Source organism: Ascidiella aspersa, chromosome 2, assembly GCF_963924565.1.
Source record: "Ascidiella aspersa chromosome 2, kaAscAspe10.2, whole genome shotgun sequence".
Taxonomy (NCBI): Eukaryota; Metazoa; Chordata; class Ascidiacea; order Phlebobranchia; family Ascidiidae; genus Ascidiella; species Ascidiella aspersa.
The window spans coordinates 16,108,324-16,122,558 of NC_139448.1; the positions used below are offsets into that span (position 1 = coordinate 16,108,324).

General features: G+C 36.4%; 2 protein-coding genes across 3 annotated transcripts; one reads left to right on the forward strand and one right to left on the reverse strand.

Moving 5' to 3' along the window:
• The first annotated feature begins 12 nt into the window (after positions 1-12).
• LOC146163989 (cytosol aminopeptidase-like) lies at positions 13-5,902 on the forward strand. The gene is made up of 10 exons (XM_083382007.1): positions 13-147; positions 1,806-2,109; positions 2,261-2,419; positions 2,514-2,645; positions 2,765-2,888; positions 3,075-3,259; positions 3,630-3,718; positions 3,777-3,879; positions 5,024-5,103; positions 5,216-5,902. Exons 1-10 carry the CDS (start codon positions 73-75, stop codon positions 5,519-5,521), a joined length of 1,557 nt encoding a protein of 518 aa, XP_083238133.1. The 5' UTR covers positions 13-72; the 3' UTR covers positions 5,522-5,902.
• LOC146163990 (sodium-dependent phosphate transporter 2-like) lies at positions 5,529-13,816 on the reverse strand. 2 transcript variants are annotated; one of them, XM_083382005.1, is made up of 17 exons: positions 13,734-13,816; positions 13,164-13,448; positions 12,259-12,409; positions 12,055-12,195; positions 11,912-11,997; positions 11,754-11,850; positions 11,354-11,473; positions 10,857-11,075; positions 10,397-10,581; positions 9,942-10,139; positions 9,535-9,642; positions 9,160-9,282; positions 8,521-8,580; positions 8,337-8,434; positions 7,723-7,908; positions 7,415-7,499; positions 5,529-6,837 (listed from the first exon to the last, which is right to left on the reverse strand). In XM_083382005.1, the coding sequence occupies exons 2-17, from the start codon at positions 13,383-13,385 to the stop codon at positions 6,673-6,675; spliced, it is 2,244 nt and encodes a 747-aa protein (XP_083238131.1). In that variant the 5' UTR covers positions 13,386-13,448; positions 13,734-13,816; the 3' UTR covers positions 5,529-6,672. The 2 variants fall into 2 exon arrangements, with proteins under 2 accessions (XP_083238131.1, XP_083238132.1); XM_083382006.1 differs by having other exon boundaries at positions 13,164-13,413; positions 13,734-13,792.
• Between the last annotated feature and the right edge of the window lie 419 nt (positions 13,817-14,235).

Consider the following 14,235-nt stretch of genomic DNA (forward strand, 5'->3'; position numbering starts at 1 on the left):
AAACAAACTAAACGATTTGCTGCAACGTTGTTGATAATATTGTAAAAAGCTTTATATCCAAGGCTACGTGTGATGCGCTTTCTCAAACAAGCTCATGTCTTAGCAGTGCAGACCAGAGGATTGGCGTCGAGTAATGTTTTGCTAAAGGTACAATAAAAATATTTTTGTGACAATATTTGTTACATACCCAAGTAAAAGTATATCGTAAGACGTTATTTGTACGGTTTGTCAGGATACCCAACTTTGTAATTCGCACTACTGTCCACGGATCTACAAACCTACTAAAGCCATGGTCATTACTACTTAAACGGAGGATATAAAAAATGACAACCCAAACACTACGAATTGATCAAATATTATTTAAACGCGTTATGTCTCAACACATCAATATTTGAAGTAACATGCTATAAGCGTTGACAAAATATTAATTTATGCCCACCCAAGTTTAAGATTTTTTCCCGGCGTTTAAATAACTATTAAATCCATGCACATTAGTTTAGTTAGGATGTGCAATAACGTTTGGGTTGGGTGAAATTAGGGTTCCTCTTTTTCCCGGATTTTTTCACTCCCGGGAAACGGGATTGAAAAATGAAACTTCTCGGGGATCCCGGGATCCCGACGAAAAAATTATACATAAATTCATGTCATTTTGAGGTTGGTATTTTTTTTATTTTAGCTTCAAACATTTAATTAAGCTCATTTATGGGCGTTCTTTCACTTATGTACGTAGAAAGCTATGCAAAAAAAACAAAAGAAAAAATACGGCATACCACAACGCATATTGTTTGGGTTAAGGTGCGGGTTAGCGTTTGGGTGAGGGTGGGTCAAATATTATTATGTTTATTATTAATAGTACTGCTTGACCCACCCTCACCCAAACGCTAACCCGCATTCTAACCCAAATGATTTGCGTTGTGGTAAGCGGTATTTAAAGACCGTTTTTTTTATTAATTTATACGTTCATAACTGAAGGAGCGCCAGACCTACTCTAATACGAGTCAGGACCCTTATTTGTGACGCATTTTTTTGTTAAAATAAATTTAATTAGGTTTTTCCGCTGGTAAGTGCAAATAAAACAACTCAGGCAACGACGTTAACATGGTTGGTACTATTTTTTTTTTTTTATATTAGTCAAAAACGGCAATATTTTTTAAGTTTTGCTCGGTTGCCGAATACCCGGGATTATAAAAAAAATTTCTTTTTTTGTTAATTCGCAGGAAATCCCGGGAATTTCCCGTCAAAACATTCCCGGAGAGGAACCCTAGGTGAAATATTATTACATTTAATCTCCATTTTTTATTTTGTGCATGAGCGGCCTGGAACGGTTATTAGGGTTTTAAATCTGAGATGCTTGTCAGTCGCTTTACATTTAGAAAAATATGTTTTTGCTCTCAGGAATAAGGTTATATATTTACTACTGAGATGGCAAACTAACTCTCTAACCTTGTATCATTCTTTGAATTCTGAAGTTCAGTTCCAGGCCGTAAATAGAAATGGACTGTGCACCATACGTTAAATTGTGAAGTTTGATACTGGGTTGCCGGGCAAACAACCTCTACCTAAATTGTTTTTCTACTTTTTTAAACTTAACCAAAATCTGGGTCTAAAGTAAATCTGTCTGAAAATTAACTTCCACGTCTGTCTGAAAATTAACTTCCACTCAAGATAAGTAGAGGATTGTAAATAATAAAGTGTATAGTAAATGGTACATATAAAATCTGATCAATATTCTAATTATTTATTTACCGAAACGTCTCCATTGTCTTAACCTGTAACTAACAGTCTTAACTAATTACAACTACCAGGATGGTTTAATTGTTGGAGTCTACACAAGAAAAAATGGTACCAAAGATCAGCCAGAGATTGAAAGTGAGGAACCCATTAAAGGAACACCATTGTTTCACAAATATGATAACACTCTTAGGAACAAATTGTCACAAATATTAAAGAAGGGACCATCTCTAAAGACTGGAGAAGCAAGAAAACTCTACAACATTGCTCCGGAATTTCAAATTGTATCTGTAGTGGGACTCGGCCCTGAAGATGCTTCAACAAATCCAATTGAATGTTTGGACGAGAAAAGTGAAAATATCAGACTTGCTACTTCTGGTATGAGCCTTAAAAAGTATTAATATTACTAAACGTATATGTTTAATTTGTCTGGAAATAAACGGACGCATAGCTTACACTTGTTGTACATTTGTCAGCTTGCACTCGAATATATAAATACATTTCCAAAACTTTATGTAACTTTCTTTAGCTGGAATACAAAGCATGTATCAATGTGGACTAGAAAATGTGACAGTTGATGTCACAGACAGACCGGCTGCTTCTGCAGAAGGCGCTACTTTGGGATCATGGAAGTACAAAGAGGCAGACAGAAAAAAATTTCCTATGAAAATAAAACCCTCTGAACAAAGTAAATAAATCTTCTTATAAAATTTGTTCTTTTCCTTGCACATAGTATAAAAAGCATGTGAAAATTATTCCATGATAATATAATTACTTGACAGGTGGAAAATGGAATGTTGGAATGACAATGGCAAATTGCCAAAACTTTGCCCGTCACTTAATGGATAGTCCTGCTAACCTGATGACACCAACTGATTTTGCTCAAGCAGTGACAAATAAATTTGAAAAATTGAGTAAGTACAATATGGTGTCTGTTTCACTTGTAAAGCAGAGTTAATTATTTTCACCTTTATTTCTGCATATATACTTTTCAATTAGAAGTACATAAAGTTAACGACTAAGCTGTTTTTAGATGGCAATGTGTGTGTCAAAGTTTTTGATAAAGCTTGGGCGAAGTCTGAAAAGATGAATGCCTTTCTAGCTGTTGCAATGGGGTCTGACGAACCTCCAAAGTTTGTTAAGATATCATACAAAAGGTACCTGCAATTTCTTACAGGATTTCTGATTATAGAGTAAACCAAATATGTGAAAAACTTTAAAAATTCAAAAATAGTTGTTTGCCAGTATTTAAATTGAATAACTGGTACTTTATCGAAATATGTTTTATTGGAAATTCTGCAAAAAAATAAGTCTACACACTATACAACTGGTCTTGTTTGTAGCAACAAATCCACTGAAGAAAATCCTTTAGTCTTGGTTGGAAAGGGTGTTACTTTTGATAGTGGTGGTATCAGTATAAAGCCTTCACAAAGCATGGACGAAATGCGAGCAGATATGGGGGGTGCTGCTACTGTTGCATCCTCAATACTGGCTGCTGCCCAAATGGATCTCCCCGTCAATGTGATAGGTAAAAATAATTTGTCATATTTTTTAATGTTAGTAATGGAAAGCCATTTAGTGTCCCTTGAATTTAATTTAAAGAGAGTTTGACACGATTTAGGTAGGCTTTTTTTGCAAAATTAAAATAATGACAAATGTGCAACATTTAACACTGAACCAACAAATAAAATAATTCGGTTTCACTGAAGTTACTGGTTAAAATTTTATCATATGAAGTAATACCCCCGTCTTATTTAAATGTATTTGGTGATGTACACAGTAAAATTGCTGCAAATATTTTGACACTATCCTAGTAAAATAATGTCGGTTTAAGTTTAAACTTGGAGAAGTCTGTTTTGATGATCAATATTTTATTAAAAAGCAATTTCTATAATTAGGCCTGATCCCCCTTTGTGAAAATATGCCAAGTGCAAAGGCTTGCAAACCAGGCGACGTTGTTACGGCAAGAGATGGAACAACAATTCAGGTATAGATGAATACTTTGTACTTACACTGTTATATGTTAACACAACCTGTTTTAAAAGGTGGACAACACCGATGCAGAAGGAAGGCTTTTGTTAGCTGATGCATTGTGCTACGCTCAGGACCTGAAACCAAGCGCTGTTTTAAATGTAGCAACTCTCACTGGTAAATATTTTGTAATTTAAAGTCTCACATCCCCTAATCAGGAAAGACTGAAGTCTGAATAACTGTATTTAATGTTTTGTCAATGTGTGAAAACAAGGTTGAGTTTTACGGATCGGGCTCCGTATAGCGACTGTTAGGAGACCGTCGGTAGAGCGACTTCACAATAGCGATTAATTTAAAACAGCGACATCACTATACTTTTCCATTTGTTCACCTAACAATTTTAGCCAACATTCTTCATTAAATCCAACAACAAAAAACTTGCTAGGCGCACGCACAACAAACACTGCATAGCAAGCTCAGTGAAAGATTGAAAGCAAACTAGACTCTAAAACATTTTTTTATTTTCTAGAAATCAGAGAGTAGTCGTTTAAATGCTCTTGCCATTTATACAGTCGCTGTTTTAAATGAATCGCTATTGTGAGGGCACCCGACTGGAGGTCGCCGTTCTAATAGTAGCGGCTTTGCTACGGGAATCGAGTAGCTTATATACATTACAACCAATCGGCCTACCGCACGACTGGCGAACACCTCAATCAAAACAATGGCTGTTGTTTTTATCAGACTTACTGTAATATTTTTGTTGATCTGCGGTCAAACGGCAAAGATGGAAGGCAACTTATTGCGGAAGTCGCTAAAGATACACGCTTGCGCAGGTACAGCAACGAATGACTCAAGCATCGCAATTGGTAAAACGTCCTAAGCATTCAATAGGCCGGTAAACAACTTGGACGGCCATATCACAATTCACAACTATTTAAAACGCACCGAAATAGAAGGCAGCTTACATTAATCGAAACAATTTAGTAGGGCGTGCACGGTGGCAAGTTTGGGACCGATAAAGTCGCCAACGAAAATTATAAAGGTAGAATAGCTGTATACCCTCCTTAGTTTAGTTTTTTAGTTCGGTGGAATATAGGGCTGTGTAGTCGGGAGTATTCGCGACTTAAAGATATCGGTTTTGGACTTCACTCTATTTTTTTTGGCGGGGGAACTGAGGTGTTTTCTAAACTATCTCTGCAACTGCAGCCCTAATTAATAATACGGTTAACATTTTTTTATGAGGTTTCCAATATACATCTTGAAAGACGAGATCTTCCCATATTATAAGGGTCTGTTTATACTTTTGTTTTAATGTTTCCAGGAGGTATTGTGGTTGCTCTTGGAGCAGCAGCTAGTGGCGCGTTTACCAACAATGACAATCTATGGGAACAAATGCAGAAGGTAAGAACACTTAAACTTTTCAGTGATCCTGTTTTTTTTTTTTTGTTTAGAAAAAGGCTCAGTTGCTTATATGATAATAATAATCGGTCGTTTGTGTTTATGTTATTCCTAGGCATCGGTCACAACGGGCGACCGGGTGTGGCGAATGCCTGTGTTCGACTTTTACACCAAGCAAGTCAAGCCGGCTCACCTGGCCGACATAAACAACGTAGGACGAGGGGGTCGGGGTGGCGCCGCGTGCACAGCGGCCGCCTTTCTGCGTCACTTCATCAGGAAAGACACGAAATGGATGCACCTCGACATTGCTGGGACGATGACCAACAACCCAAAGGATTGTTCCTACCTGGGCAGTGGGATGAGTGGACGCCCCACACGAACTTTAGCGGAGTTTATAAGGAACTACAAGTCGGACTGCTAGATGGCGTGTAACTTTTATTCATCTCCGATTGTTGACGGAAAGCGATACGCCGGAAAGGCACAAAATAGCGCCGAAACTAATGACAGGACGCTAGAGTACGCAAAAAAGTACTGTATACTAATCAACAAAGTGCGGTAGATCAGTTCCGCTATTTCGATTTTTGGCGTAAATACAGTTGAATTAAGAACGACCAAACTGCTTCTAAATTACGCTTGACCGAACTAAGTTGTTACATGAGAAAACTACAAGGCGAAAACAACAAAGAATACCATACAATGTACAACGAAGCGTTTAAACTGAAGATATTTGAAGTTTACTAAATTGAGGTCAGGTAATTGGTGACACTTGGGATTAACAGTCTACTATTGTATTAAGCAGCAATACGCCTAATATTCACAAAAAATATTTACACATATTTAAATCACGAGTGCCTGTAGGTGGGCGAATGTTAGTACTTTACCACTGTGGCAGTACCAAACTGCACAATTGTTCTTACAGAGTACATTGTTTAAAATATTGCAACTAAATTATTGGCACTAAAATTGAATGCTGGAACTAAAACGCAGGTAAATTCTGAGAATAAAACAATGCAATCGTGGTATTAAAAAGCCTTTCTAGAACGGAATTCAACAAGCATGTGATGTACATTGCACCCAATTAAGCAGCAGTAACCTTAGAGATAACTACAACAACCGTTTATCAAAGGTCTCGCATAATGTTGGCTTGTTATTATTTACCTAAATTATAAAATAATTATATATTAAAAAATATTATGGACAGGCCGCTGGAGTATTTAGTTAAATTTGGCACATGAAGCACGTACAGGTTATCCCAAAAATAACTTTACGCAAGCAACGTTAACTGCCTGATTGATTTTAATATTTAATTTTGAGCTAGTTACTGACCAGTGACCATGTCAAGTATGGATTGGTTTAAGCGGAGGCTAACTCTTCATTAAGGATGGGGGGTTTTACCCACTTATTACAAAACAAGCGAAAATAGCGATGATGTTCTTGTTAAAAAAACGCACCACTATTAAATGAAAGAAGCACCTCAAAAACACCGCCGCCAACGCAATCCATTTGTGTATAAACTAAAATACGATCGTCTAAAAGGTAAAGTGGTGACGAGTACAACTTAAAAGTGTTGTTTCACGTGTCGAGCCCAGCGGCGGCTCGGATGATGGCGAAAATAATGGCGCTTAAGCCTCCACTGATCGGAACGGTGACGAACCATGCCAAAACGATGTTGCGGAATATCTTCCAGTCAACCGCCTCCCGTGAACGGACCCAGCCAACCGCTACAACGGCGCCCACCTGTCGCAAATAAAGTGTTGTTTATAGAATTTGTTGCAATCGACTATGGCAGTCATTCGACCTATAAACAGGTGTAGCTAGCTTATGCGCGATAGACTGGTTCGGTAAAAAAGTCACAAGAACACTTAAAGAACAATTTTGAGCGCTATTAAACAACTTTTTGAGCGTTAATTGCATTCCAAGCCAGCGATAGAGGTTAATTTGTTACGTCAAAAAACGCTTTATAAGGCTTGTCCAGACAACAAATGGTCATTTTAATCTTCCAGTTGTGTGCGATAGCTACTGTAATGACGTAACACATATTCGACGCGATCGACGTGTTAGCTACCCCCCGCTATACAATATGTTAACCACTTAGTCGGAATTAGCACATACGGGCTTTTCGTAATTTTTAAATAAAATGGAGATACATAGGGTTGATTATGGCTTAAATAGGTATTTGACTGTAGAAACACAATCTCGAAAAAACTAAAAAGTCCGCATTCTATTATACCATTAACGCTTTTAATATACGTCATTCACGAACCTAACAAGTTTTATTGCTAGGAGACATTAATCAAACGGCGTTTGAACGTACCTTGCAATGAGTCGTGGATACAGGAAGTCCCGTGTTGGAAGCGGCAAGGACAGTAATGGCGCTCATCAATTCAATCGCAAAACCTCTACAAATAAAACGATAGTTTTTAGGGGTTGGTGTAGGGACAATATCTTGCAAACGGTTTTTGTATTTACGGACAGAATATACCAAAATAGATAGACAAAGCTGCATTATTAACTTGTTTGCACTAGACTATGGGAATACTTTTTCCCCATATCCGTGTTTGTGGTGAAGCATAAATGGCATCTGTCGGTGCCCATCTGTGTTCATGTACCAATTGTACCAACCTTGAAGGGGTTAGATTAGTAAGATCCTTTCCCATTGTCTTGATCACCCTTCTTCCCCACACCCATAGACCACAACAAATGCCGACACCCCCGTACAGCAGAATGAGCAGGGGCGTGTAGGCGTCTTGATGCACCTTGCCTTCATTGTATATGATCCAGATAGCGATGAGTGGTCCGATTGCATTGCTAGGTACAAATTGTGAGAAATTGATAATTTATCGCTGAAATTGCATAGCCTAAGACAGTGCTTCCCAGCCAGTGGGTTGCAAAGCTATTTGAGGTGGGTCGCGAAGTTTTTCTCCATGTTACCGCTTCTATTAGATCGGGAAGTTCATTCCGTAACAATGATGCAAAAATGTAACAAATACGTAACAATTAGATGTGTTTTGTGACATAAACTATTTTAGTGCGTATTGCACGTGTCGTGTAGTCGTGTATACATTGTTATTTTTCTCATTAATTTTTTTTTAATTTCTTCATATCTCGGTGTGGGTCGTGAACTGAAAAAGGTTGGGAAGCACTGGCGCCCTAAAAGGTGGCCCATGTTGAACAAACAACACACAGACTTTACTTTACTCTAGCCATGTATAAAATTAAATGGCAAAGACAGGTACCTGACATCATTTCCACCATGAGCGAATGCACCGAAGCACGCAGTTAGAATTTGCAAAAAACTAAAAATTTTCCGTACTTCCATTCTCCCTTCTTTCGCCTGGAAGAAATTATAGTTTAACGAATTTTGCAGAAAGAACATTAAATTAAAATAAAAAAATGCACAAAATTTAAAACGAAAAAAACCTCCATTATGTCGTCATCAGTTGCTTTTTGTTCGATTTCTGGTTCCTCGCCATCTCCAATCTATACATAAATAACGAGAATTAGCACAATAGCTAACGTGATATGCTTCAGGCAAACAGACCTAAATTTCGGTCACTCGCAGCGTTTTAAGTATAATTCGAAAACAAAACAGTATAAATATCATGGTCAACAAAATAAGAAATGGCTTTAAAAAGTGTTTTACTAAGGGACTATATCTAAACGCAAAACTTAAGCTGAAAATAAAATACATTCAAAGACTAAAACATTATTTTTCAAAGACTTTTCAATGTGCAAAATAATTCAAATAACTCAAAGACTTGGTTTTAATAGATTCGCGCTTGAATGGTCTTAAGTAGATTTAGATAAATAGTGTATCCTACAGCCACATAATAAAAGTGTAATAAATATATTTTAAGTATGATTAATTGTAATTTAAATAAGGTTGTTATACTATCGAATCGATGCTAAGTTTATGTTTAATATTCGGCACATTAGCGCGAATGCATTAAACAGTTTTGGTTAAAACCAGTTTAAAGTTACGGAATCTAGTTTTAAAGCGGACAAAACCCCACTGCATTCTTGCAGGGGCTTGACATGCTTCTGTTGCGTTATTAGTACCTTTATAGCAATAATGTCTTGTTGAGATGTGGACATCCGTCGGAATCCCTCTTCAATTGCACCAGAATAAATATTGCTGTATGGCGGAGGAAGTATGGCTGTTGTTGAAAGATCATTCATCACCTGGTTATCGAATAATACCTCAAATTTAAGACAATGTATTACCTTTGAAAGTGTGCAAATGTGATTTGCCCCTAAAAACTCTATATTGCATATGATCTTTTGTTAAATAAGTGTATTACAACATTTTTTGACATACAAGTTTTGTAAAATAAAACAAAAACTTGATATTCGTGTTAATTTACATGTTACAGAAACCAGAACTATATATTTTAATGTTGGACAGCTAAAACATATCATTAAAACAGTTAGTACCAGGCCTTCTTCGTCACTCTCATCAAACGGCTCCTCCAGTTTTAGGTCACTACCTCCAATGGGTAACAAATGTTCAATTTCCTGCTCACTTCCATGACTTCCTTCTTTCTGCCATAGAAATGAATAAATGACACAGTGAGGTGAAATCTGAGTGGTGACCCTTTCATGCTGTGTGTGTCACTTAATTAAGCAAACCACATAACAACAAAAAGCCTGTTTGTGAGGTTAAGGATAATTAATCGTATTTGATATTTTTCTTCTTTCAATTGTAGCATTATTTATACCTGTTGTTAAATAAATAAAATTTATATTTTAAATTAAATAGGGATTTTTTTACCTTTTATATATGCGCGCACCTGCGCATACACAATACACACTATACATCAGGTTTGAAGTTAATGTCAAACCTGGCTTATGGTGCGTTCTCCGTAACCACCGGACATCGATCTCTTTCTTTGAATAGTGACCAGCTTCCGTTGACGATTAATAAAGACTTCAAACACGTCAGAGTCGACTTTCTCAGTGAGCTGTACCATCGCAGGCTCAGAAAAATTTCTCCGAATCTCTTCTTTAACAGATCGAATAGATGGCACTGGTATATTGGTCTGTTAACAATAGAGAAAAAAATTAGTATTGTTTTTTTAGTTAGTGAATGGCTAAAAATATATATTTTGCATTAAACTATTTTACAGCATCAGACAAAAATAGCATTTTATCAGAAAATTTTAGGTTTAGTTAGAGGAAAAAAATATTCAATAAAAGTTGACATGCTGCAATTAATTGAATGTTTCCAACCAAAACTGTATATAAAAAAACAGCATTTATATCAACAGCTGTCTACTAAGTATATTGCAATATTCACCTTCAGAACTTTTTTTTCCATCTGTAATAATGGGGGAATTCTGACAAAACTGTGACTGTCATGACCACCAACTGACTTTGATCGCTTTGATGTCCTTTGGCGCAACAACCGTGCTTCATCCATTGTCTTTGGTGAAACCATGCCCTCTGTCGCTGACTGAATTCGCACACGCTTTGTTCCTTTTGCTGTGTTGTCATACAAAATATACCAAAAATTAAGGTATTTGATAGAATCTAATGCCGTAATTATCACTTAAATATCATGAAAAAAAGATGAAGAGTTGTTTACAGTACACACTACCCTTCTATTTTTAACTATGAACCTCTGTTAAGTACTATACCCTTGTTTAAACAAGTTAAAGCTTTTCTATAATTTTATAATTTTCACTAATAACTTTTCCACAACAATCCAGTAAGCCAATGGCAATAAACAAACTCCATTGCAAGTGTAAGTATAATACCCTCTGCATTGCTTTGAGCTTGTTCTGAATCAATCGCACAGTTTGAGTTTTTGTGGTCTCCACTTCCATTTACATCCAGCATTGTGGTGCTTGCATCAGGCGTCACCTTCTCTGTTATGGTCTCCATGACTGTTGGGAGTTTGGTACCTTTGTTGTATGTCAATGGAGGGGTCATCTTTTCCGTTTTGGCCAGTTGCAAATCCAGGTTGCAGCGCTCAGCTGTCAGAGCAAAAAATATACAAGTTGTTTATGATGATAATCTAAGTTTACCTAACCCTCCCTACCTATAAAGAACCATCATATTTATACAAATAAAACAATTCTATATTATACTGCATATAAATAGCTGAGAATAAATAGAAGATATTAAAAACTACCTAACTACTTGTTATTCCTAATCACAAGTAAAATATACCATAATTTTTTATTAGAAATTTACTATAAATAAATAATTGTTAATAATTTTAAAAAAAAAACTCATTTGATAAAAATGTTACCTTTTATTGAGGATTTCATTTTTTTAACTAATGTTAACTGCACAAGAATAGCGACCAATAGTCCAGTTACCATGCCAATAATTACATCCACCCATGGAGCAAGTTTGTCAAATCCAAGCACTGAAAATATCACAAAAGTACTGAGTAAGGCGTTCAAAATAACAAGAGTTTTATCTTGTTACTCCACACCTTTTTGCCACTTAATTCACATAAACATTTTTACAAGTTGACAGCATGCGTAATTTTATTTACTTCAGTGATGAGCACTTTTATTATTTATCCGATTTTTTTTAACCTTGTCTATCCAGATACAATGTTTAACATAAAAATGTCCAATGCTTAATGCATTCTCCCACCTATCACTCCAACGTAAAACATTATCACAAAGATTAGTACTTACAAGGTGCACCAGAGAACAGAACAGAAAAGCAGTTAATTGCTATAGTGCATCCATACATAATAGGCATCGCAATGAGACTGGGACCAACTGGATCATCCTACAGATATGGTACTGTTTAAACTAAGAAAAACAACCTATTTGGAAATACAAAAAAAAACCTTTTGAAATATAAACTTCCTGAGGGTGAAATAAAATATGGCTGCCATTCCTCCAGCTAGAATAGGTGAGATAAACCAGGAAGCCACTAAAAAAAGTAAACAATTAGGAGTGTAACAGGTTTTCTAACATTATTTTAACCTACCGATCAGGCCCATCTTCACCCAGTTAACTCCTTCCACACCCCTTGCTACCAGGGAGAATCCAACCGTTGCACCAACAATGCTATGTGTCCCTGATACCGGCAGCTTTAAAAATGTTGCTATCAACTGCCAAAGCCCAGATGCTACAAAATAAGGTTAAGGAGAAGTAGCACTTAGTAAATACAAAATTCTTAAAAATCACCTACCAAACATTGCACTGATTTCCCCAACCATCAGTAGTTCTTCATTGCCTTCGTATATATTAACATCTATTATTCCCTTTCTGATAGTTGCACCCACTTTGGCACCGAGTAAAATTGCACCAAGTGTTTCAAATACAGAAGCAAGGATACATGCCTAAATGAAAAGGTTTGTTGTTTGCCAGACATATTAGCAGTAAAATAGTAGACTTTAAAGCAGGGATAGTAGACTTAGCAAACTCAATTCTTACGGAGGGCCACATGAGATAATTTAACTAGGTCAGCGAGCGGCATCAACATAACAAAGAAACAAAAACTATTTTAAAATGAAATATGATATTTATTGTATATTCACCATAATTATTAGGCAGATATGCCGACAGGCATTTTAGCGGCTTTCACAAATACAACTTTTCATAAATACAAGCACACAAATTATTGTTTTTAAGCTTCAAAAATAATTTACGAAAACGTTTAAAATGCAGCGACTGTGACTTGCGCCAAAATGTTTTTGGATATATTTTTGTATTCAAACAAAGTTTTAAATAATTTTTTTGGAAACACATCACAAAAAGCATAAAATTCGCCCATTCAAGACAGTATTTCAAACCCTTTAAATAATAAAATATTATGCGGGCCGGGTGACATGCGGACTGGAGGCCACAAGTTTGACACACCTGGTTTAGACCAATATTCTCAGTTTAAACAGACAAACTGGCCAAGTAGTTACCGGTAGTTGATTGGGAATAGCACATGTCAATAGTGTTAAAAATATGCCAACGCGATTAGGTGTACTAAAAATCAGGAATTTCTGTGTACAAATCTAAAACTGTTACAGCTTCACTTGCACAGACACAAAAAAAATATATATATACTGTAAATCCTATTATTGTAAACAAGCCAATATTTACCTGTTTCAGATTTAGCGTGCCTGCACCCACTGTTGTACCAAAACTGTTGGCAACATCATTCGCTCCAACTGCAAATGCAAGGATAAAACCGATGATAAACCCTGACACAACAATCCAAAGCACCGAAGCTTGCCATTCCTCCAAGACAAAGGTTGACGCTGTTGTTGCTATTACAGATGTTACTGCCACAAAAGCATTGCTCAGGAATCCAGTTGTCGACATTGTAAATGAATTGTATCCAAGTTTACAGCTAATAAGAAGCCAACGTCAAATGGCCTCCATAATCTAAAACCATCGCAAAAAAAATACCACAGCATTTAATTTTATATAGCATGAGGATGATGAGACCATGCAACAAGCTTGTTTTATTACATGATGACGATTATGTCACATATGTTTAAATAATCATACACAACTAAGAGATATTTCAACTTATTTGTAACTAGAAGAGTAACAAAGCAAGCCTTTCAATTGCAGCTTGCAAGTATACGTTTTAACTTTTTACGCAAAAATTCAACATAAATCTTAAAAACAATATATTTTAATCAAGAAAATAAAAAGCTGACCTACCTAATGTATTTATCTTTCAGTCTGTACTATTAATTCTTGGCGAAAACACTATATCAAACAAACACGTGGCTGGCCGAAATTACACACGCGCCAAAAGCACTATCCGTTTATAAAAAAGCCCCTTTTTATTTGATCTCCTATAAATAGAAATTTTCTGATATTATATATACATGATACGGGTTTAAACTGTATCTTTTTAAATATCGGGTCCACATTGGAATGACCTTCAGCTGGTGTCGATAAAGCATGCTAGGAGCGCCAACACGGCGATATTCCGACAACCACAATGCGACGGCTCTATTTGCAAGCTGAACAAACAAGTACTTTGGCACTTGGTCTTGCGAGATACTGACTGCACCAAGTCACTTTCAAAAGTAACGATAAGCTGCCAGAAGTAGGGGGAAATAAATCAAAGTTCATCAACCTGAAGCTGAAGGAAAGATGACAGTTGGACAGGAAAAAGTAGTTGATTTTTACTTGGAAATGCTAGTGCGTACCGTAT

Excerpts from the sequence above, each read along its gene's own strand:
- LOC146163989 (XM_083382007.1), top strand. The coding sequence starts at position 73 with ATGCGCTTTCTCAAACAAGCTCATGTCTTAGCAGTGCAGACCAGAGGA. Across the intron at positions 148-1,805 it reads CGAGTAATGTTTTGCTAAAG|GATGGTTTAATTGTTGGAGT; the intron begins GTACAATAAAAA and ends TACAACTACCAG. Across the intron at positions 3,880-5,023 it reads AAATGTAGCAACTCTCACTG|GAGGTATTGTGGTTGCTCTT; the intron begins GTAAATATTTTG and ends TAATGTTTCCAG.
- LOC146163990 (XM_083382005.1), bottom strand. The coding sequence starts at position 13,385 with ATGTCGACAACTGGATTCCTGAGCAATGCTTTTGTGGCAGTAACATCT. Across the intron at positions 11,851-11,911 it reads GGAAGTTTATATTTCAAAAG|GATGATCCAGTTGGTCCCAG; the intron begins GTTTTTTTTTGT and ends CCATATCTGTAG. Across the intron at positions 11,076-11,353 it reads AATGAAATCCTCAATAAAAG|CTGAGCGCTGCAACCTGGAT; the intron begins GTAACATTTTTA and ends TTGCTCTGACAG.